General features: G+C 65.2%; 5 protein-coding genes across 5 annotated transcripts; 3 read left to right on the forward strand and 2 right to left on the reverse strand.

Annotated features, from left to right (window-relative positions):
* Window positions 1-444: 444 nt before the first annotated feature.
* Window positions 445-6,115, reverse strand: PFL1_02879 (uncharacterized protein; the record flags this gene model as incomplete). The annotated part of the gene is made up of 12 exons (XM_007880392.1): window positions 445-766; window positions 861-990; window positions 1,085-1,559; window positions 1,671-1,823; window positions 1,917-2,058; window positions 2,136-2,214; window positions 2,312-2,501; window positions 2,580-3,524; window positions 3,613-3,782; window positions 3,863-4,384; window positions 4,497-5,215; window positions 5,328-6,115. The coding sequence occupies 12 exons, from the start codon at window positions 6,113-6,115 to the stop codon at window positions 445-447; spliced, it is 4,635 nt and encodes a 1,544-aa protein (XP_007878583.1).
* An 853-nt stretch (window positions 6,116-6,968) lies between these two features.
* PFL1_02880 (uncharacterized protein) lies at window positions 6,969-9,784 on the forward strand (the record flags this gene model as incomplete). Its single annotated transcript, XM_007880393.1, has 3 exons — window positions 6,969-7,653; window positions 8,091-8,428; window positions 8,531-9,784. 3 exons carry the CDS (start codon window positions 6,969-6,971, stop codon window positions 9,782-9,784), a joined length of 2,277 nt encoding a protein of 758 aa, XP_007878584.1.
* A 243-nt stretch (window positions 9,785-10,027) lies between these two features.
* PFL1_02881 (uncharacterized protein) lies at window positions 10,028-11,139 on the reverse strand (the record flags this gene model as incomplete). Its single annotated transcript, XM_007880394.1, has 3 exons — window positions 10,028-10,201; window positions 10,306-10,739; window positions 10,830-11,139. 3 exons carry the CDS (start codon window positions 11,137-11,139, stop codon window positions 10,028-10,030), a joined length of 918 nt encoding a protein of 305 aa, XP_007878585.1.
* A 3,697-nt stretch (window positions 11,140-14,836) lies between these two features.
* Window positions 14,837-18,457, forward strand: PFL1_02882 (uncharacterized protein; the record flags this gene model as incomplete). Its single annotated transcript, XM_007880395.1, has 2 exons — window positions 14,837-14,981; window positions 15,105-18,457. The coding sequence occupies 2 exons, from the start codon at window positions 14,837-14,839 to the stop codon at window positions 18,455-18,457; spliced, it is 3,498 nt and encodes a 1,165-aa protein (XP_007878586.1).
* An 893-nt stretch (window positions 18,458-19,350) lies between these two features.
* PFL1_02883 (uncharacterized protein) lies at window positions 19,351-19,779 on the forward strand (the record flags this gene model as incomplete). The annotated part of the gene is made up of 2 exons (XM_007880396.1): window positions 19,351-19,527; window positions 19,645-19,779. The coding sequence occupies 2 exons, from the start codon at window positions 19,351-19,353 to the stop codon at window positions 19,777-19,779; spliced, it is 312 nt and encodes a 103-aa protein (XP_007878587.1).
* Between the last annotated feature and the right edge of the window lie 1,393 nt (window positions 19,780-21,172).

A 21,172-nucleotide genomic window follows, 5' to 3' on the forward strand; every position in this document is an offset into this window, starting at 1 on the left:
GCGTGTGCGCGACAACGGAGATGGGGCTGGCCAAGGTGCGCGACAAATAAGGCGGCGGCGAGTGGTGGGAAGGAGTCAAGGAGGTGCTGGAAGGACGATGTCTTCGATCCTCCCCCCAACGTCTGTAGTGAAGGGCCAGCCATCCATACTCAAGGATACCGCTCGACGGCGGTGGCAAAGCTCGTGGTCGTCGAATGGAACCTCGCTCAACGTTTGTCCAGGCTCCGCTCCGCCCGCGCTCAGCGTGGCGGAGCGCGAATCTCGACGGGGCTGCGCGCCTACTGACTTTTTGCCTCGGCCAGGGCCTGCCAGACGTCGTCTCGCACACGCAAGCGCCACCTTCGCTCTCTGCACTGCACCCGCCCCCTCAGCTCTCAAAAGCATCTTTGCAATTCCTCGAGGACAACCGGGATACTATGGCGGCGAGCTGCAGCCAGCGGCGCCCTACATGCTCTCGAAGCCAGCGCGCAGCTTGACAAGGTCGAGCAGGATGAGGTCCGCCCTCTTTGCCTCGCGCTTCCGTCTTCGCTGCTCGTCCCTCTCCTGCCGCCTGCGCTCGACCTCTTCGTCATCTGCGTCGCCCATTCCCTCGTCTCCAGCCTCTGCATCGGCGTCGTGCGGCTCGTCCAGCCCATTGAACAGGCCAGACAGCGTACCGACCGCCTCGAGCATCTTGGGACGCGGCAGCGACGCGAATACCGAGACCAGCCGGCCGTCGAGGATCCCTTTGACCAGCGGTCGCGACACAGAGTCGTTTCGCACGGCTCTGTGGTGGGTAGAGGGAAGCCAGAAGGCGAGGCGATGCGATCAGTTGTGTGCTCGGATGCGAGGACTGCCATCGACTTGCCCAGTCGACTCACCGGAATCCCCTCGGGTTGAGCGCGGCAAAGTGCCGCACCGTTCGCACCAGCTGGCCCTGCAGCAGCTGCAGGCGCTTAACAACCGCCTCGTCGACGGCACACAGCGTCTCGATGGAGCCGTTGTTCATCGCTGCAGAGCAAGGCGGAACATGGAATTCGACAGTGCGTCAGCCGAGCCGGTCTCCAAGGTCCAAACTGAGCACAACGCGGCCAGGGCCACTCACCATAGATGACCTTTGAGCGCACCGACTCGGCGCCGCGCCGCTCGTGCCTCGACAGCCACCGTCCCTTGACCGTGTAGCTGGCCACGGCCTCGGACGCAGCCGACTGGAACTCGGTCTTGAGCAGCAGCCTCTGCCCGCCCATGCTGCTCGCCACCATGGGCGCGTACTCAAACATCCGGTACACGCCCTCTTTGCCGCCCAGCGCACCGCCCCCCGCCGCGCTCGTCGAGACGAGCGAGAGCCGGTCCCGGTTGACGACAAAGTTGCCCGTTGTCGCGTACTGCTCGACGTGATCCTTGCCCAGGACGACAAACTTGTACGGATCCTCCTGGAAACCGACGAACCACAGGCTCTTCTTCATGTCGCTGAGCAGAATGAAGTTTTTGAGCACCCGGATTGACGTCACGTAGAAGGCCAGGTCCATGAAGGCGATCGAGATGAGCCACTCTTCCTTTTCCAGTGCGCGGACGTAGAGCTGCAGTGGCAGGGGCGCAAGAATGGGAAAGACCGCCTCGTCAGTATCCGCTGCTGCGTGGTCGATGAAGCGAGTGCTCTACGCAGCGCGGTCGGCGGCGCAAGTCCTCACCTTCTGCCCCGAGGTCGAGATGATGAAGCCGTTGATGTCGGCAATGGCCGTGACGGGCGCCTTGGAGTCGTCCTTGCACAGCAGCTTGAGCCGGAAGCGGCTGGTGGGATCGGCTGCATCCGGCACCACCTCGATGATGTCGAACAAATAGGTCTGCCCGACAGGGCGACGTGGTTTGGGGCGATGGAGCCGTTATCAGCCCTGCTCCACGCGCTGGGCCGATCTGGAAGACAGGAGGGCACTCACCGATCCCTTCGCCGCACGGTCTTCCCCTTGGTAGACGGTCGTGCCGGCCGCGATAAACTTCTTGCGCCCGCCCGGCACGCTCGGCGAATCGAGTGTGACGAGTTCGAGACAGACGACCGTCTCGTTGGCCTCAAACTCCCACCTATGAGCACGTGCAAACCCGATAAAGGTCAGCATCGGTCTTCCAGCCATTGCGCCGGCGCCTGCTGCGGCACTCACCCATGGACCGGCTCGTTCTTGTCCTCGTCCGTGAAGAGCTCCAAAGCGCCGTGCTGCGAGTATGTGGGCGTCTTGTCGTCTGGCGCAGGGCGGTGCGTCGACATGCGGAGGAAAACACCTCAGAGTCAGCCGGACAGCGACCAGGAGCGCCGCGCGGAGAGGTCGAAGCCACTCACCTGCGGGGTTCGTGACCGGCTCGTTGTCCTCGTCATACAGGACAAACTGCTGCTCGTTGACGGACGCAGCCACGATGCAGCGCGTGGCGTCGTGCGAGACGACCTTCGTGTAAGATCTCCCTGTCTCGAAGGTCTGGTAGGTCCAATCTCCTCCAAGGCTCCGGCCACGATCGAACTCGGAGATGTAAACCTGAGAAATGGCGCAACACTCGAGGTCAGTGGTTCGCTGACATCAGATGGTAACGGCGAGCTTCGGCGGCATACTCACTGATCCGTCGACGCAAGCGGCGTGGTCGTTGCCGCCGTCCAGACCGAGCCAGCACAGGTCGTCCGGAGCGGAGCTGGCGTCGCAGTCGACCAGCTGGAGGCCGTCCTTGCGAGAGCTGCAGAGCCAGCTGGTCGAAGATGTGTTGCCGCCGCCGAGCACCGCCACTGCATCCTGCTGGCCGCTCCGCCAGCCGAAAGGCTTCAAGGCGGGGCCGTCCTGGTTGCCGCGGCCGGTGCCATTGGCGTAGGCCGACCTGTCGCGAGTCGGCCGCGACGAGGCCGAGAGGACACGGGAGAAGACCTTGTTGAAGCCAAGGGAGAGCAGATCCGATTCATCGCCGACTTTGGCCGTCGAGCTCTGTCCGCGGTCGTGGTAGCGGTTCGCCTCGTAGGCCAGCAGGAGGTTGTTGCCGGTGACGACGACGATGTGCGCCACATCATCAAGATGGCAGAGCCGGGCTTCAAGGACCGGCACCGCCTGCTCCGGTGTCAGGCGATAGGGCCGCTCGACGTCCAAGTCGAGCCGATCGGCGAGCGCCGGCAGTCCGAAAGACCTCCACCGCAGCCTCAGATCTGGCAAAGAGTAGATCTCGCAGACGGCTTCGGTATCGAGCACGAACAGATACGCGTTTGCGGGCGTAGCGGAGGACGTGTCTGTCGTGGGGTTCGCCGCAGGTCCGGAGGTACGAGCCTCACCGTCCGGCTTCGAAGACTGCACTGCGTGCGCCTCGCCCATGTCGTCGTCGTCGTCGTCGCCGTAGTCTATCTCGTCGGCGTCATCCTGCGGCTGCGACTTTGGCTTCTTGGCGCTGGTCGCGGCAGGGGCGGAGTCTTTCGCGGATCCCTTGGTCGAGATCCCGTTCGGAACAGCACTCCCAATCTCGGTCATCGGCGTCAAGCACCCGTATCTGTCGCGGAAGACGTTGATGCAGGCGCCATGCTTTCCCTGCAGCAGGAGTCGAGTCGAGCCATTCGTCAGCAAAGATATCCGCGTGGCAGCATCCAGCTGTGCTCAATATCAGTCTCGTGCTCACCTCGAGTTCAGCAGGCAACGCCAGTGGACTAAACTGACGGGCGTCGTCATCATACGCGAACAGGCGGAAGGAGCCATCCGACAGTTGCACAGAGGCGTACTCGTCCTCGTCGATGCTTCCGGTGACGACATCTGCCTCGTCGATTGCCACCGTCTGCACATCAGAGCCATCTGATAAGGCCGCATTCCCGGACGAGTCGGAATCAGCATCTGTCCCGTTGCGGTCGCGGCTTCTTCAGCCGCCGACTCACCTGCTTCGAGGACATGCAGCCCGGACGCTGTGATCCTCGCCCAGCGTGCGCCGGCACCGCGGAGCGGACCGGCGGCGAGCGTGCGCCCGGGAAGTTCTCGGAGATCGACGCTGCTGCCGTCGCGATCGAGCTGGACGAGCTCGGAAACGTCCTCGTCTTCGGCGCTGCAGAGAAGGCTTGCTCGTCGGTCTTGAGCAGACACAGCGGCATCCTGCAGCATCCCGACGCTCCAGATGCTCTCCGATGGCCTCGTGTCCAAGCGCCGCTTCTTCCGCGGCGCCAAGGTCGACTCAAAGTAGGTCAACCCAGCTCCAGTGCCGAAGCCGGTGCACGCAACAATCTGCTTGCGGCTACCAGAGCTCTCGCCATCGTCGAAAGCCGCCTGCCTGGTTGACAGATGCAGGATGGGGCCGTGGGCGGCGAGGCTGTCGATAGGCGTCAGCCGCAACACCTGCTTGAAGGCGGCGCTCGAGGAAGACACCTCGGCCTTGGCGTCGAGCTTGCCAGAGTCGCCGTAGAGGTCTAGGGGCCGACGTCGTTGATGAGAGGTTGGCGAGCGGGTCGGGGAGGTGGTCAGCTCGCAGTTCACACCGCGTCAGCCGGTTCCGTCCGGCTCTCGAAGCAGGCAGCTTACCATCGTCCAGATCGAGGTCCATCTCGTCTGCGGCCTTGTCGTGCTCCTCGTCCTTGACACCAGCCTCGGCTTCGCCCCTGTCGATGCGCTTGTTGGCTTTGGCACAGCGGAAGAGGGTGGATTCCCCGACCATCGACGCGTTGAACAGGAAAGGCTGTTCTGTGGGCAGCACGAGGGACACGCTCGGCGCCGCTGCCTGCACGTTGACCTCGTCGTCTCCTCCCTCGGTCGTCGATGGAGCAGTGATCCTCTCGAGCCTGATGCCTCCGACGCTCCTACCGTCCATGAGGCAGGAAAACTTGCAGAACGTGCCGTCTCGGAGAGTGAGGATGCCCTCGGTCGCGTCGACAAAGACGAGCTGGGATCCATGCAGGTCGATCACGCCCTCGACCTCGCACGTCGACTCGGCCGCCGTCGCGCCCGACATGAGCGGCGCCCAGTCGTTGATGGCCGTCGCCACCGCCCTGCCGCTCTGGTCGACGTGGAGGATGGACGAGGTGCCGACCACCATGACGCCGCCTAGCTTTGCGGGGCAAGAGACGAGGTAGAGGCAATCGTAGGGGAGGTCGGTGCTTGTGGTCAGGATGGGGTGGACAGTTTGCAGACCTGCATCGCCGTCGACTCCTCCACCGACGCCAGCCACCTGTCCGGCCATCGACGCGGTGAGATCCAGCGTGAAGATGTAGACGGTGTGGGTGTCCTTGGTCAGCTTGAGTCGGCTGTCAGCGTCGACCGGTGGCAGGCAGGGCGGGACAGGTAAGGGGTGTCAGCCAGGTCCATTGTTCGCGCGATGACTGCTGCCTCGACATGGCTGATCGAGAGCGCACTTACCCAGTCCACGTCCGCGGCTGCTCAAAGAGGATCGCGACGGTGGGCTTCTGAAATCCGGGCAGGAAGCAGAAGTCCTTTACGTCTCTGATCTTTGCGTCGACCTCTTGGAAGGCGAGGACAAACGAGGGCGAGTAGGGGAGGGTCTCGATGGGGTCGACGTCGACGCCGTCGGTGCCCTGATCGATGTCGTAGAAGTCGAGGTCGGACATGTCCTGGTAAAAGGGGAGCACCGCGATGGCGTCCTGGGGCAGCAGCAGGGCTGCACAGCGCGACGCCGGGTCGACGGCGAGGGTCTGGTTGAAGGTCGAGGGTAATCCCTGCGAGAGCTGTGGTGCCCTCTCGTAGGTGTGGATCGAGACAGTTTCCAGATCGCTGGTGCGGTCCGACCACTCGAGCAGGGCCAGCTTTGCGTCCTTGAACGAGACGAGCAGCCTCTGGCGACCGTCGGCCTCGGTCTCGGGCGTCGAGACCGACTGCAGCCCGGTGATGCTGCCAAAGATGCGGTGCTCGCGGACGAGAAAGAGGCGGGCACCGTCTGCGTCTTGGAGGGCAGCATCGGACGACGCCGACGGGGTCTGCTGGCGCACGTCGTAGATCCGCAGCAGGTCATCTCTGGCGGTCACGAGCTGGCAGAGCGGCTGGCCGCGGTGGGCCAGCCATGGCTTGATGGCAGCGGCGGCAGCGGCAGCGGCACCGGACCGAGCCGGTAGCGGCGAGGATAGCGCGAGGCAAACGGCGTGGGAGATGCCGCTGGGCGGAAGCTGCTGCGAGTGAAACGCGCTCGTCATGGTCAGGCGTCGGATGGGCCGCGCTCGGTTGGCTTCGTGCTCGGCGAGCCAGACAAAGGTCGGATGGGCCGGACCAGGTCTGGTCTAGCGTGTCGGCAGCCCCGTCGAGGCTGTCACCCTGGGTCCTGGCGCTTGCCCTCGTGGTCTTGCAGCGACAGCCGCGGCCAGTAGTCTGCTCTATTCTGTCCGGGGAGAAGTTGAGGAGCCAAGGAGCAGGAGAGCGGACGCCATCAACCGCACCCTGGAGTGAAGATTGACGGATGTTCGAGGTGAGGGCCAAAGGGTCAATCTGGTGCTGATGGCGATGGCAATGGCAGTGACGATGGCGATGGCGATGGCGATGGCGATGGCGATGGCGATGGCGATGGCGATGGCGATGGCGATGGCGATGGCGATGGCGATGGCGATGGCGATGGCGGAGATGGTGACCGAGTCTAGGGCCAGGGAGCAGACGAGGGTCGGGGAAGAAGCCAAGGTGTTGGTTGGTCGGATCGCCCGGGTCCCATCTCGGCAGTCGGAAGCAGAAGTCACGGAGGGGCGTCAGTGCGCTCCAGCAGGCAGCGGCGGCGGCGGCAAGCAGCGGCAGCGCCGGCCAGGTTTTCTTCGCGTGGTCGCCCTCTCTTCTTTTGGTCGGTCGCGAGCCGGGACGGAAACTCCACAACCCCACCTTTGGCCTCTCTGCCGCTCGCCTTCCTTCCCTGCCTGTCACTCGTCTCATCGTCGCCTCGCCTCGATCAAGCTCGCCACCCTCTACGACTCTGGCCCAACCAGACATCAACCGTGGTCGCACACTCGATCATCGAGCTGTGGGTCCAACGAGTCCATCTTTGCGCCCCGCGCCCTGCGATCCGACATGTTCGCCGACGACGAGGCCATCGACTACGGCGACGACGACGTCCAGCTCGTCCAGCAGCAAGAGCAGCCGCAAAAGCCGGCTACTGCAGACGATGCGGCACAGATCGCCAATGCGCACGACAACGGCGCACACGATGCCGCAACAGCTGCTGCCACCAACGACACCGGCAGCATCACCGAGGCCGACGATCCGACCCTGCCCCCTGGCTGGAAGGCTATCCAGTCCAGGTCGGCGGGCGGCGAGTGCTACTACTACAACAGCACCACCGGAGAGAGCACCTGGGACAAGCCCACCCAGCCTGCCTATGACCTGGCGCCCTCAGAGGCATCGTCAGCAATAGCAGCCTCATCGGCGCAGGACCCTGGTCACCAAGCACCACTTCAGCACGCTGCGACCGAAGCCACCGTCGAGCTTCATGATGAGGCGAGGGACGTCGAAAACAACGCCGCCCTACAGACGGGTCAGAATGGTGACGCTCCTCCGCACGCAGGGGCGCACCATTCCGCGCCCGTCGACCAGCAGCACGCAGCTGGACAAGCAGCGCAGGCAGAGCCGGTGCTGGACAGCAGCACACGAGCCCCCTCAGCAGCGGCCGACGTGGCTGACGACAGCTTGAGGGCACCGTCGCGCTGGGAGGACGAGCGCACCGAGGACCAAGGGTCGAACCAACCACCCCATCACAGTGAGCATCCTCCGGCCGGTATCCCGCGTTGCCGCCCCTACTCGGCCAAGCGCTGCCATTCTCAGGTAGCACGGCGACTGCTTGAAGGCGACTCGCGGCAGTATCATCGCCTTCGGAACCAGCGATACCGCAGCTCGCGGCTTGCTGTTGCGACGCTTAGCTCGACGCCATCATCGCTGCCGCTCGGCGGCGCGATCAGCTGATCGCTAGTCATCGCGAGTCGGGCGGCAACCGCTGTCTTCGGTCTGGATTGTGCCATCCGCGCAGGCTGGAGCGCGGAACCTCGCTCGTTTCGCGAAAGCGCAGCCTGGCGCGTTCGGCTCCGCGCTCCAGCAGTCTGCTAGCACCCTTTGGCGCAGGCGGTCCACTCGGAGCAACAATACTCACACCACCCTCGACTCGGTACCGGCCCTCGTCTGCACTTTCAAACGCACCAGAACGACGCAGAGATGCGCGCAGGGAAGAGCGAGAGCGTGCGCCGCAAGGCATCACAATCCGAGGCAGCGCAGCTTCGGCTGCCTCGGCCAACGCCTCCCAGGACCGCGCCGCAAGGCTCGAGACGCGCACAGGCGATGTCGCCAAGACGCCCACTGGACCCAAGTCGATGCTCACTGGCGGCGCAGAGCCAGACATGTGGCCGCCTCCGGGCAAACGGCGACGCAGAGCGAGCGAAGAACGGGCGCTGCAGCCGCAGGGCGACGCTGGCTGGAGATCCAGGGGCGTCGACCGCTCCACGAGGGACGAATCAGCCGAAGCCGGGCCAGCTGGTACCGCGGTGCGTAACGGGGCTGAGGCTCGGCCCTCTCCGGCAGCTACGGTCCTCGTCGCGCACGTCCCGCTGAACCTCGCCTCTTTTCCTCGATCCTTTGTTGAGCAGGCCGAGGTCGAGCGACCGCATGCCAACGACACAGTCGCAGCCGCCTACGCGTCCAGAAACAAGGCTAGAGCCCGTGCTTCGACGCCTCCGGACGGTCCGCCGCCGTCCGCATGGCCAACTGCGGAATACGGCGGCGAGCGCGGTGGCCCCGGTGGCGGCCGCCGACGTGGCGCGCGCCCGCTGAGACCTCCGCGACCGCCGTCGCCGGACTGCTACCGACCGGCCGAAGAAGCCGCCAGGGCTGCATACGCGCCTGCCGAGCCTCGGCGACGACAATCCAGCGACAGGATTGCCCCGGTAGAGTCCACGTCCCTGCTGGCTCGGCTTTCGACGTCGAAAGACGCGACCGAGGCCAGCGTGCCTCGTGCGCCCCGCGACGGCGAGCGAAGGATCAGCGAAGCAAGGCCGCGCGATAGGTCGCCGCCACGAGCGTCTGCCTCGAACGGTGCGGCTCGCGAGCGGTCTCGTGAGAGTCTGCCCGGTCCTTCTACACCTCTCGCCCGGGACGCGGCTGCGACGTCGGCCAAAGCTGAAGCCCCGCCGGCCGATCGCTGGGGCAGGCATGCGCGCCGAAGAGAGTCCGCCCAGCCGCAATTGCAGCCGCAGCCGACATCGCAGCAAGAAGAGCGGCGTCCAGAGGCTCGGCCAAGGCCCGAGAGGAGCGCGGCGGCTACCTCGCCGCCCGCTGCCGTCGCCACTCCTCTTCGTTCCGACACGGAGCGTGTGACGGGGTGGGATGCGATGCGAGCCAGGCGCGGCGGCGCGGCTGCGCAGCCCTCGACACCCGCTCCTCCCTCTAGGCGGGAAGAGACGGACGCAATGGTGCCGCTGGAACCGAGCCGTTTGGGCAGCAGCAGGCGAGGCGCGCGCGGCAGCAGCCGACGTCGATCCCGATCGCCGCCTGCCGCCGCTACAGCGCCGGCGCGGTGGGGTCGAAGCGAAACGCCTTCGGGCCCGCCCGCCGCCGTTTCTGCGCCCGTCGAGACTGGATGGGGCCCAAGGGGCGCACGCGGTGGTCGGAATGCGGTGCCGGCACCAGCGCCAGCTTCGACGCCCATGAGGCAATGGGGCAAACCGGCGCAGGCAGCCTCTCCCTCAGCCCCCGTGACAGCCTCGGCATCGGCATCGGCGGCGACAACGGCGAAGGCGGAGAGGGCAGAGGGTGGAGCGAGGGCGGCGCCGGAGAGGGAGCTGTCGTTGGAGGAGAGGGAGGAGAGGATCAGGAGGAGAGAGCGGGAATTGGGGCTGATCTGATCCGGAGCATCCTCGACGCGCTGTGCTGCGATGCGATGGGATGCGAACGGACATCCTGCGCTCCTCGTCCCGCCAAGCTGGGGTCCTACCAACATCCACTCGAAGCTATCGAAATTGAAATCGAAATCGAAACCAGGCCAGGCCACAGCAGGGGACCTGGGCGCACCACGAACGCCACACGGATGCAAGTACGCGCAGAGAGACGCACGCGAAAGGGCGCAGGCAATACCACCCGCCCGGAGTTCAGATGAGCCACTTGTTGTACACGGTTCTTCCGCCGAGGGGGCCGGCTGCCTCGGGCCACTGTACGACGAAGCGATCAACGAGTGGCCGGACGAGTTTGGCGGTGAGCGAGAGGGATTTGACGCGGGCGAAGGATTCGATGTAGATGAGTTTGGGCGAGGGTAGGCCCAGGAACTGAAGCGTCGGTACGGTCGGCGGCAGGGGGTTGGTTTGTTGGGCGTTAGGGGACCATGTTTTGCTCAATGTCACCTCGCGGTGCGGCCCGGGGCCAGACTCACTTTGAGAAGGTAGATGGACACGACGATGGGCACGCAGGTACCCGGTCCGTTCATAAGGACGAGGTCGGCAAAGGGACACCTCGCCCCGTCGTCGTTCCATCCCTGCCGCGCCCGCCTCTGTCTCCACTGGGCTCGTCGGGTGATGTGGGCGTCGACGAGGGGTCGCCTGACGATGTGGTCGATGCAGAAGGCCAAGCTGTAGAGCAGGCTGAGCGGGGTGGAGAGGAAGCTCTGGTGGACGCGGCGGGCCCGCGGTACCTCGAGCGTGTGCAGCGGTGGTGTGTCGTCCGAGGAGCGTGGGACGAGAGTCCGTTCGAACTCGCGTGCCTTTTGCAGGCTGAAGTTGTCGCCGGACGAGTAGAGGTACAGACGTTCGGCGTATCGCCCTGGTGGCAAGGCGCGGAGGAGCTGGAGCAGCTCGGTCGTGTGCCCTCCTGCGAAGGAGCGGGGACCAGGTGGCGCGTGAGACGTCAGTCGACACGTCGAGCGGGCTTGCACGGAGCAAGGATACCGAGACCACGCACCTGATCCGAGAAAGAGACCCACTCTGACCTTTCTCTCAGCCTGCTGATCCCCCTCCTTCTTGGTTCCACCGACCGACGGCGACTTGGAAGCGGCGCGGCGGAGGAAATCGTCCGAGACTGGGCCGGGTAGGATGAAGTAGAGGCGCATCGCGATGAGGGCGACGAGGGTGAGGCAGATGGCCGTCGTCTGGCGCGAAGGCAGTGGTGGGACGAGGTAGAGGATGAGGCTTGGCGGCAGTGAGTGGTTGATGGGCCGGTGCGGGAAGCGGAGGAGCCAGTCCTGCACGGCTTCCAGTGCCGTCGACGCCATGGTCGGCCAAGATGATGGAGGGATGGTGGAGCTTGGTCGGGGGAGGGAGCGGCCAGACGAAAGTCGACAAGCAGTCGTCCGTGCGAAGACGGCAAGGCGAGCGAGCGAGGGAGCGATCCAGGGTCCAACTGGACTGTAGTCGCCGACTTCCGAGGTTAGCAGCCGGCTGCCCCGCCTTTGCCTCTTGACTTTCACTCGGACGACAAGCGGCGACCAAGATCGGGTAATTACGCCTGCGCGCTGGTCGGGCCCAGGCAGGTTAGCAGGCCAGAGCAGGCTGCCAGGTCGATAGGCCGCGAAGATCGACCCATGCGTTGATGCCGTGAGCCCCGGGCGAGGGGCGCGCCTACCGCCTGCTGGCTGCCTGACTTGTTGACCCTGAGCTCTAAATCAGCCCTCTCGCCTCGGCCCCTGCCTGCCTGCCTCACTGCCTGCCTGCCTGCCTGCCTGCCTGCCTGCCTGCCTGCCTGCCTGCCTGCCTGCCTGCCTGCCTGCCTGCCTGACTGCCTGACTGCCTCTGGCTGGCCTGGCGGATGTGTCTCTTCTGGCTGTCTCTGTGTGGGCGCGACTGCCCCTGCCTGGCCCGCGACCGACGCCGCTTCTTCTTTTGCCCTGCCAGCTGCCAGCCGCCAGCCCGCGTACGTAGGGTAAGCAGCCGGCGCACCCACCGGGTGATGCCGCCGCCGGGGGCCTGCTTCCTGCCTGAATCGGTCCCTGCGTCGCCGCGCCGTACGTGTGGCCTCGTCCGCCGTCGCCGTCGTCGTCGTCGCAAACGCGAGCGAGTGAGCGTCACCCAGCGTAGAGCAGCGTAGTACAGGGTGGTAGGACCATAGCCATGGCATGCCGACACGCCATGGTGCGGGAACGGTGAGGCGAGGGTTGGGGACAGGCAGTCAGGCGGGTCCACCAGGAGCGAGGCGCCGGCAGCGAGTACCGTCGATGTTTAGCAAATCGGCGAGCCTCTGGGCGCTGGCATGGGGCGACCTGCCTGGCTGTCAGCCTCCTCGTCTGGCGCCAGTCTCCCCAGCCTCTGCTTTGGGCCCTCCGGCTTTCCTATGCCCAGTTGACCTGCTTCCGCTTCAGACCAGCGGCCACGATGGCCTCTGCCAAATCCCTCTGCATCGCCGGCCATCAACCCTAGCCTAGCCTAGCCTACCGGTAGCACCTAGACTGCCTGCCTTGCCTTTCCCTCGGCCAGAACCTAGGCTAGGGCGGCTGTTTGCGGTCTGAGAAACACCCTGCCAGGCCCGCGCCGCCCACATGCTTGGGGGGCGGGCCTACGCGTAGTGTGTCTGGTTGCAGGCGACGCAACCAAAATCTCGGCCTCGATCTGACGATGGCGGTGGCAAGGGCCCTAGGCTGCCAACAGCACGCACGCACGCACGCACGCAGAAGAGAGACAAAGCGCAAACAAAGAAGTCGAAAGATAATACGGTAAGAATCGCAAGGGCCACAGGCAGACGACGATGATGGCGGCTGGCTGCCTGGCTGGCTGCCCGCCTGCCTGCCTTCTGCTCGCCATCGCCGCCATCGTCGCACACGCACGCCCCTCGAGGCGGCCCACGGTGGCTTGCAACCGCCGTATGGCCGTGCGACCGATACGCCCCAGCGGGCTTACGCCGGTTTGGAGGCGTCGGATGGCAAGGCACGCACGTAACGGTAGGAGGCCATGCTTGGGAAGATGACGGAAGGAAGGGGGCACACCGTGAGTCGGCTGTTGTGGCAAGCAGGCGGCAAGGTTGTTGTCGGTCTGAGGCCAAATCTGGTCGGATCTCGTCTCGTCTCGACTCGACCTTTGACTCGTCTCGTCGCCTTGCCTGCTTGCTTGCTTATGCTCTGGGGCCTCGGGCTGGGCTGGTCGTTCCTGATTACCACATCGCCACGCCCTCCTGTCGACTGTGGTGGCTCTGATGGTGACCTGCGGGTCGAGGTCGTGGCCGCACCTTCTCCACCTTTGCTGGTCGCTCTGCTTGCCTGCCTTGTCTGCCTTGCCTCACCTTGCCTCACCTTGCCTCACCTTGCCTCGTACGTCTTGCCTCACCTTAGCTTGCCTGCCTTCTTGCTTGTCTTGCTCGCCAGCTGCTCCTTGACCGCCCGCTGTATGTGGCCCTGACCTAACCTGACACCGCCCCTGCCCTCTTGGCCGCTACTCAATCCCGCCTCCATACCTACCCACCCACACCGTACCTCGGCCTCTCCACCTTCGCCTACTCGCTCACACCCAACTACACCGCAGCCCGCACCCCGTCTAGCCTGCGCCCGCTGCCCAGCCTTACTGCAGCAGCCCATCTTGGCCGCTGTCGTCGGACCGAAGGAGGCGCAGGCAGGCAGATCCAAAGCAAGCCAGCCGGTCAGCCAAGCCAGCCAGCCATCCCTCGCCTCGAAACAAGACTTGCCTCTGGCAACCTCCCTTGGGCTGCTCGACGTCGGTCTGCCGCCCCTTTGGCTCCTGCGATTGCCCCCGCCAACCGCCGCCGCCATCGTGCGTGATTAGCCAAGGGCCCCCTTCGCCTCAGCTTGCCTCAGCCGCCTCCGCAGCACCGCGCAGCTAAGCACACATACACCAAACTTCGCTCTCTCAACGGCGACGCCACGCTTACACCCACCGCGACCCTTCCCTTCCTGAGCGCCTGCCCGCCGCCCTGCTGCCTCCTTCCTCGACCACCTGCGCGCTCCAGCTCGCATCTTCGCCAACCCCTCTCGACGTCGCAGCAGTCGAGCCCTTCACCCTCTTCCGACCCTCGCTGCTTCCGACCAGAGCTAGGCCCGGCCTCGCTCCACAGCCAACCATTGATCCCGACCCGCCACTCGAAGCTCGGCCTCGACAGCTTCCATCGTCGAGGATTCCACCCTTGCTCAGCTGCAACCCCCCCTCGCACCCCGTTCCCGAAGATCTTCCACACACACACACCTTTGGCACCGCCGTGTCGCCGCTGCTTTGCTCACCAACCTTAGCTCACGCGCGCCGTAAGCCCACCCTCGTCCAGCAAGCCGACCCCTCCGCCACCACCAGGCCAGGGCCGTCGCCTTGCCGTTTCCTCCGTTCCACCATCCCCCCGCAACTCCACCGACCCTGCAGAACACTTAGACTGCGCTACCAGGTCGCCCTCAGGCCTAGCCCAACAGCCAAGGCGACCGCACGGCATTCGGCGTCAATTGCCCATCACCCGATAGGCTCTTCCCAGCTTCGTCTTTCGACCTCGCCCTCACCCACACCTAAGCCACCGCCGAGTACGGAGTTATCCTTGTCCGCTCACCACCACCATCAGACGCAGCTTCTCGACGCCCTCGAGAGAGGATCATTGACCCGCTCTGTCGCGGTTCGCACTTACCGACATAACAGCCCCTTCGTACGAAACCAATCAAATCGAGCCGGGACTTTTGCCAACTAGGCGCATTCATACTACCTCGCCCCCGCCATACGTTTGCTGCCATCGTCGGGGCATTCTTCGATCTCGTCATCCCGCCTTCAATCTCTCGATCAGCCAGCCATCGCCTCTCCGACGACAAGCCAGCTCGGCGCTCTTCGGACCTCAGCATTACCAGAGTCAACGAGGGGCGCTGGACTATGACTATTTGATCGTCTTGTTCCAGCCGACGACTTCTGAAGGCGCTGCTCTGCTGGTTACACACCATTACCACGTTCACCTCGCAACCGCAAGGCTGCCTCGCGATTCGCGTCGCGTCTTCGACAAACATGACCGGTTCGTCTGGCTCCGCAGAGGCGGGTCCGTCCCGCACCGCGTCGATGGCACCTCCGGTTGCGCCCCCGCACGCGACCGGCGCACTCGAGGAAAACGGACGGAAATCTCCCGGTATGGCGACTGCCGAACGGCAAGAAGGTGAGTTTTGGGCTTTGACACTGGAGCACTGCACCGACGACCTCCATGAAGCTCCAGCTCGCAGGGTGCGGCTGACCCCTCGTCTTGTGTCAACTCCCCGTGAAATTCTTTGCCTCACGTCAGACCACCTTGCTCGCCCACCTACCGCGGACGCGCAAAGCTTCGGGCTGCCCTCGGCGTCCACCTCTCACGTCATGGACGACAGGAGCGCGGGGAAACGGCCATCGACCGTTCGATCGCCATCGCCACAACCAGATCAACGGCATGCGGGCTTCGGCGCCCAGCATCGGGACCGGCGTGCTTCTTCCTCCAAGGAAAAGCTGCCCAGCGCGCTTGACCGCAGGCGCGCTCGCGACATGGCGTCGGCCTTGCTCAGGCTGACGCGATGCGCAGAGTGCGAGGGGCCGCTCAACGACCCTATCACACTGCCGTGTGGCCACACGGCTTGCCTGCAGTGCATCCGCAACAGGTGCCAGCCTGGATTCTCGTCGACGCGAGGCAACGATGAAGAGCCCACGCTGCCCTGCGCCACCCACATCCCGCCGCGGCTGCCCCTGTCGCCGATGACGGTGTCTTGCCCGGTTAACGGATGTCCTCGCAGCGCCATCGGCAGGGGGATGGGCAAGTGGTCGGGGCATCGGCCTCGGTACGGCCTGGTCCCTGCCTACCAAGAAAGGCTGCCCACCGACAGCGAGGACGTGGGACCGGGCTCCCCTCCCCTCGACGGCTTTGTCATTGGTGTGGCCGACCACCCTCACCGCCTCACCGTTGTCGGACCGCAGTGCCGCACCAAGTCGCACCTCTTTGCCGTCCCCCCGGTCGGTGTCGAGACCACTGCATCTGGTAGCAGCGCCGCCTCGACCTCGGCATCGCTGTTGCCGTCCCTGTCGACGTCAAACCTGCTGCGGACCGACGTCAGCCTCTCCAAGGCAATCGCAATCCTCAAACGCTACGTGGCGGCGCCAGTTCCTCGCGCCAGTCGCTCGCGGCGATCCCCGCCGCGCTCGCCGTTGAGGCCACGGGCGGGCCGCGCCGGACGTCGACGCTACGGATCGGGCCTTGGCCGAGGCGTCGTCTTCGAGCGCAGGGCGCTCGCAGCGGCCAGGGGCCGGGGTCTGACGATACCGGGCCCGTCCGGCTCCGGATCGAGGGGCACGACGGGCCTCTTGCCAGCCGGCAGAGCTTTCCAGCGAAGGTCAAACGACCAGGGCCGCGGTGGCGCCATGCGGCGGACGCAGCTCCTGCGGTCAGCCATGAGCGTCTTGGGCACTAATGAGTCGGAGCTAGAGAGCGGCACCGTCGGCGGGGTGCGCGCCGTGCCAGAGTCAGAGGAGGACGAGGCGGACGAGGAGGCGGACGATCTCTACGGCGACGACGGGGGCGCTTACGACGACGACGAGCTCTCCGACTACGACTCCGCCTACGACGACGATGGAGACGGAGACGAGTTCGAGGACGAGGACGACGACGGCGGCTACCACGCACGCTTCCGATCCGGCCTCGAGGACGAGGGCGAAGAGGACCCGGGCATGTTGTGGCCTGACGGCGTTGGTGGCGCCTATGCTCGGCCGTTGGCCTCGGGCGGCAGCCTTTCTGCTCGCGCGCACCGCAAGCGTCGCCGTGCGCGCACCAGCCTCCGTGCGGGCGATCATCGGGGCTCTCCCGAGAGCCAGCTCGATGCGCTGCGCCACGGACCCGTACGCCGCCTCTTCGACGACGCCGATGGTCCGCGGGGCGACTCGGGCTGGAGCACCGAGGAATCAGCCCTCACTGACGCCATCACTGGCAAATTCGCCGATCAGGCTACGGCGTCGGCTTCGCGCGCCGACAGCCGGCCAACGAGCCCCGGTCCCGAATCTCACCGTGGCCAAGGCCGCGAGCTGGCCGACAAGCAGCGCAGCCTGGCGCTGTCGACCAAGACCGGTCCCAACGGCGAGCCGCTTGTCCAGACGGTGGCCACGCTGCACGCCGAGCTGCTCGAGGTGCTCGAGTGCCAGCTGTGCTACCTGCTCCTCTACCAGCCGCTCACCACGCCCTGCGGCCACACCTTCTGCCGCTCGTGCTTCGCTCGCAGCCTCGACCATGGCAACCGCTGCCCGCTCTGCCGGGCCGATATGCCCAACGTGGCTTTCTTCTCGGAGCACCCGTGCAACTTTGCGCTGCTCAAGATGCTCACGGCCGATACGGCGACGCTGACCGACTCTGAGGATTCGGCCGCGGATGCTACATCACCATTTGACGAGGACGACAAGCGCCTCGAGCTGCACGCGCCGACCTCGTCGTCGTCGGCGGCGGCCAAGTTTGGCGGGCTCGCCGCTCCTGCGACGACGGCCCCGCTGCGGGCGCCATCGTCGCCGCTGTCCGAGGGCGAGAACAACCCGCACCACCTCGGCTTCAAGCAGCTCTACGAAAACCGCAAGTCGGCCATCGAGCAAGAGGAGCGTGAGGCGCGGCTCTCGACGCCGCTCTTTATCTGCACGCTGGCGTTCCCGCAGATGCCGACGATCCTGCACATTTTCGAGCCGCGGTATCGGTTGATGATCCGGCGGTGCCTCGAGAGCGGCAACCCCCGTTTCGGTATGGTGCTGCCTTCGCGCGATAACGGCGGATTGGGCGAGTACGGCACCATGCTTGAGATCAAGTCGGTGCAGATGCTCACCGACGGCCGCAGCATGCTCGAGACGGTGGGGTCGTACCGGTTCAAGGTGCTCGAGAAGGGCACGCTCGACGGCTACACTGTCGGGCGGATCGAGCGCGTCGAAGACATTCCGCTCGAGGAAGAGGCCGAGCTGGAACGCCAGGCCATGGTGCGTCGACGCGCACTCGAGCATTGCGCGGATGCCAACCGGACGTCCAGGCCTCCCTCGCGAGGGGCCACGGAGGCACAGGCCACGGCTCCCTCGGCCGGCGCCTCGGTCGAGGAGCAGCCGCTGGCGCAGAGTCCTGCTGCCGGTTCGCAGCGGCCGCCGTCGTCGCAAGGCCGGGACGGCGCCGGAGATGGCGAGGATGCCTCGATGTCGCTCTTCCGGCGTGAGGGCAGCGAGGCGGTGCAGGCGACGACCGAGACGGCGGCGATGCATCGCGCGCCCTCTTCCGCCGGCGGACGTCGCGAAGGGTCCGAGTACGGCTTCACCGACGACTCTTCGGATGGCGGGATGCCGCCCTTCCTGCCGATCCCTCAGGAGCCGACGACGGCGGAGCTGGTGGAAATCTGCCGGTCGTTTATCGCAACGCTGCGATCCGGGTCGGCGCCGTGGCTGCTGACGCGGCTGCACAACGCGTACGGGCCGATGCCCGAGGCGCACGAGGTGGAGCGGCTTGGCTACTGGATGGCGCTGGTGATGCCCATCGACGAGCACGAAAAGGCCAAGTTGCTGCCCATTACCAGCCGCCGTCTGCGGCTCTGCATGGTGGTCGACTGGATCGAGCAGCTGCGCCAGTCGTGGTGGTTCAGCAACGGCTGCACCGTCTCGTGAGGCCGGCGTCGTCGTCGCAGCCTTGCTCGAATGCCGCAAGCACACCAATTGTGCCTAACCCTGTCTCCCCTCTTGACACTGGGCGCACGGCGTGCGTCTATGTGCACGTCGGATGCTCCACGCCGGCTGTCGCCTTTCTCTTATTTCCCCCGCCACCTACAGTAGTATTGCTCTCTGGACGGGACGGAGCGAGTGGGCGCCCTTTGATGAACCTTGGGCTGTCGTCTCGCCGACCTCGTCTTCCCCACACTTACCTTGTACTCATAGCCGCGTGTATCGATCTGAGAACTCGCATTACATCCTCATACCTCGACCCTCGCTCGCTCGGGCTCGCCAGAGAGGCGAGTCGTAGTCTGGCAAAGGGTTAAGTGCTGGTGCGGTGACGGAGGCAGAAGCGCGGAACCGACGGATGGGCTGAGGGCGTGGCTCGCTCTGTAAGCCGGCCAGGCCAGACGGTCCGCACCGAGGCCATTTTGAGCCGGGGACAAACAAGGCAGGTCGGTCGGCAGGCTGAGTTTGAGTAGTGCGGGCGGCTGACGAGGCTGAGCCAAGCTGGCAGTCAAACCGGCGAGCAATCAAGGTGGAGGCCAGGGCGGGTGGTTGATGAGGTGATCGCCCGCGTCGGCCCGGCCCACAGCGACCTGACAAGACCGGCTATGTGGAGAAGGCTAGTGAGGGCGGGACCAGCCTGGGACAAGCTGCCCAACCCCCTACCTGCCTGGTCGCATCAACACCACCACCACCACCACCACCACCATCGTTGCACCTTTGCTCGCCTGTACAACCCCGCTCTACACCCAGCGCACCTCCCACACACCGGATCAAAATCGCCCAAGATAGGCTCTCTACTCTCCACGCACCCGCGCTTCGACGAGTTGCCCCCACCGCGCAAGATGGCAGCAAAGCAGATCGCCGACAAGCTCATTTCCGAGCACCTCATCGCCGTGTTTAGCAAGTCCTACTGCCCCTACTGCTCGCGCGCAAAGAGCGTCATCTCGAGCCTCGGCCTCGACTCGTCCAAGGTCGGAATCATTGAGCTCGACCAGACAAAGGAGGGCGCCGACATCCAGGTGAGCCACCCCGCACGGATCCTCTGCCATTCGGCACTAGCCGCCTCACCTTTCGACACCTCGCACTGACACCGGACCCCATCATCTCTTGTCCTGCCTCTTCCCGCCCTCGGCCAGGCCTACCTCGCTGACGAGACCAAGCAGAGGACCGTCCCCAACATCTTTATCAACGAGAAGCACCTCGGCGGTTGCGATGACCTCCTCCGCGCCCAGAGCGAAGGCCGCCTCGAGCAGCTCATCTCGTCGGCCTGAACACCGCAACCAGTAGCCGCACACCGCGAGCCCAACCGCCCCTCGGATCATGATCCGATCCGATCCCGATCCAACCCTCGACACCCGCCCGCGCGCTAATCACGCCTCTATCTTTTATCACGCTACCCGTGGCAGCCACTCTACTGCTGAAATGAAACCCGCCCACCTGGCCTTTGCCTCTGGCCGAGACTAGACTGCAGCATCATATCATGTCTATCGCTGCATGTGTGAACCGCGGGCCGCTCCGTCTCTGCCTCGCCTCGCCATCGACGTCCTCGCTTGGCCGTGGGACAGGTCTCGAGCACCACTACTCCCCCTGTACCGTGTTGCCACGCAACGCCGCTCGCCCTCTCCGAGGCCACGGGGACAACCGGTCCATCGCATCTCCTTCCGAGGGCTGTCAGGCACCCATCCGATCGATCCCCTTTGCCCCGGGACAACGGCGAGGGCGCAGTCTCACGTACGCTCATCTCTTCCTCCTTCCCACCGTCATTCCCCACATTCATCTCATCTCCTCTCATCTCATCTCGGCCCCTCTCATCTCGTCTCGTCCCGATCATCTCCCATCCCCTGCCTCCCTGCCTGCCTGCCTGCCTGCCTGCGAACGTGCAAGCAAGACAAATGAAACCAAGGACCGCAGCGAGGCCGGGGCAAAGGCACACGAGACGGCGCCTTCGAGCATGTTCGGACCCTCTGCTGCGTGACCGGGCCGACCGGTCACCTCGCCCTATCAGCTAGCGTAGGGCGCCGCTACTACTCTGCTGCCAAGTCCAGGTCCGGCCAGGAAAGAGGCCACGGCGTGACGTACGCATTGTCAGCCCTCTCTTCGCCCAGTCTTGTCGCGCCTCGTGCCTTACCCTTGATCAGGTCCCTGAGCCGAAGGCAGCACGCGGCCATCCTCCCCACTTCATTCACCAGCGTGGGAGCGACTACAAATGTAGAGCTCAGACCCAAGCAAGCAGCAAGAAAGGGTCCGAGGCGGTGGCTAGCACGGATGCTAGGCAGCTGCAGCTTCACCTACTGACTACCGCATTGCACCGTCCTCCCTGGGGCTGCAGCAAGGACAGAGGAGCTCGGAAGGACACACCGCGACAAATGTGAAGTGGCACGCACCCGCTGCTTGCCGGGCTAGGGCTCTTGGTGCGGCGCCGCGCTCACCAGCTCACCACCACCACAGGAGGCATGCCCTGCCCATGCTCACAGCATGTGGGTCGATCTGGACATGTACATAAGGTGGGGCAATGGCACCTGCAAGATGGATCAAGCAGCCAGGGACGAGCGACGCACGGAGACTGTCCGCTCTTGCACACAACCGCGCTGCTCGTCGCGGGAGTACAATACCAACGTCGCCATCCGCTACCCTCTTTCGCCCACCCCCCGCCAACCGACCGGC

This window comes from Pseudozyma flocculosa, assembly GCF_000417875.1.
Source record: "Pseudozyma flocculosa PF-1 unplaced genomic scaffold scaffold00008, whole genome shotgun sequence".
Taxonomy (NCBI): domain Eukaryota; kingdom Fungi; phylum Basidiomycota; class Ustilaginomycetes; order Ustilaginales; family Ustilaginaceae; genus Pseudozyma; species Pseudozyma flocculosa.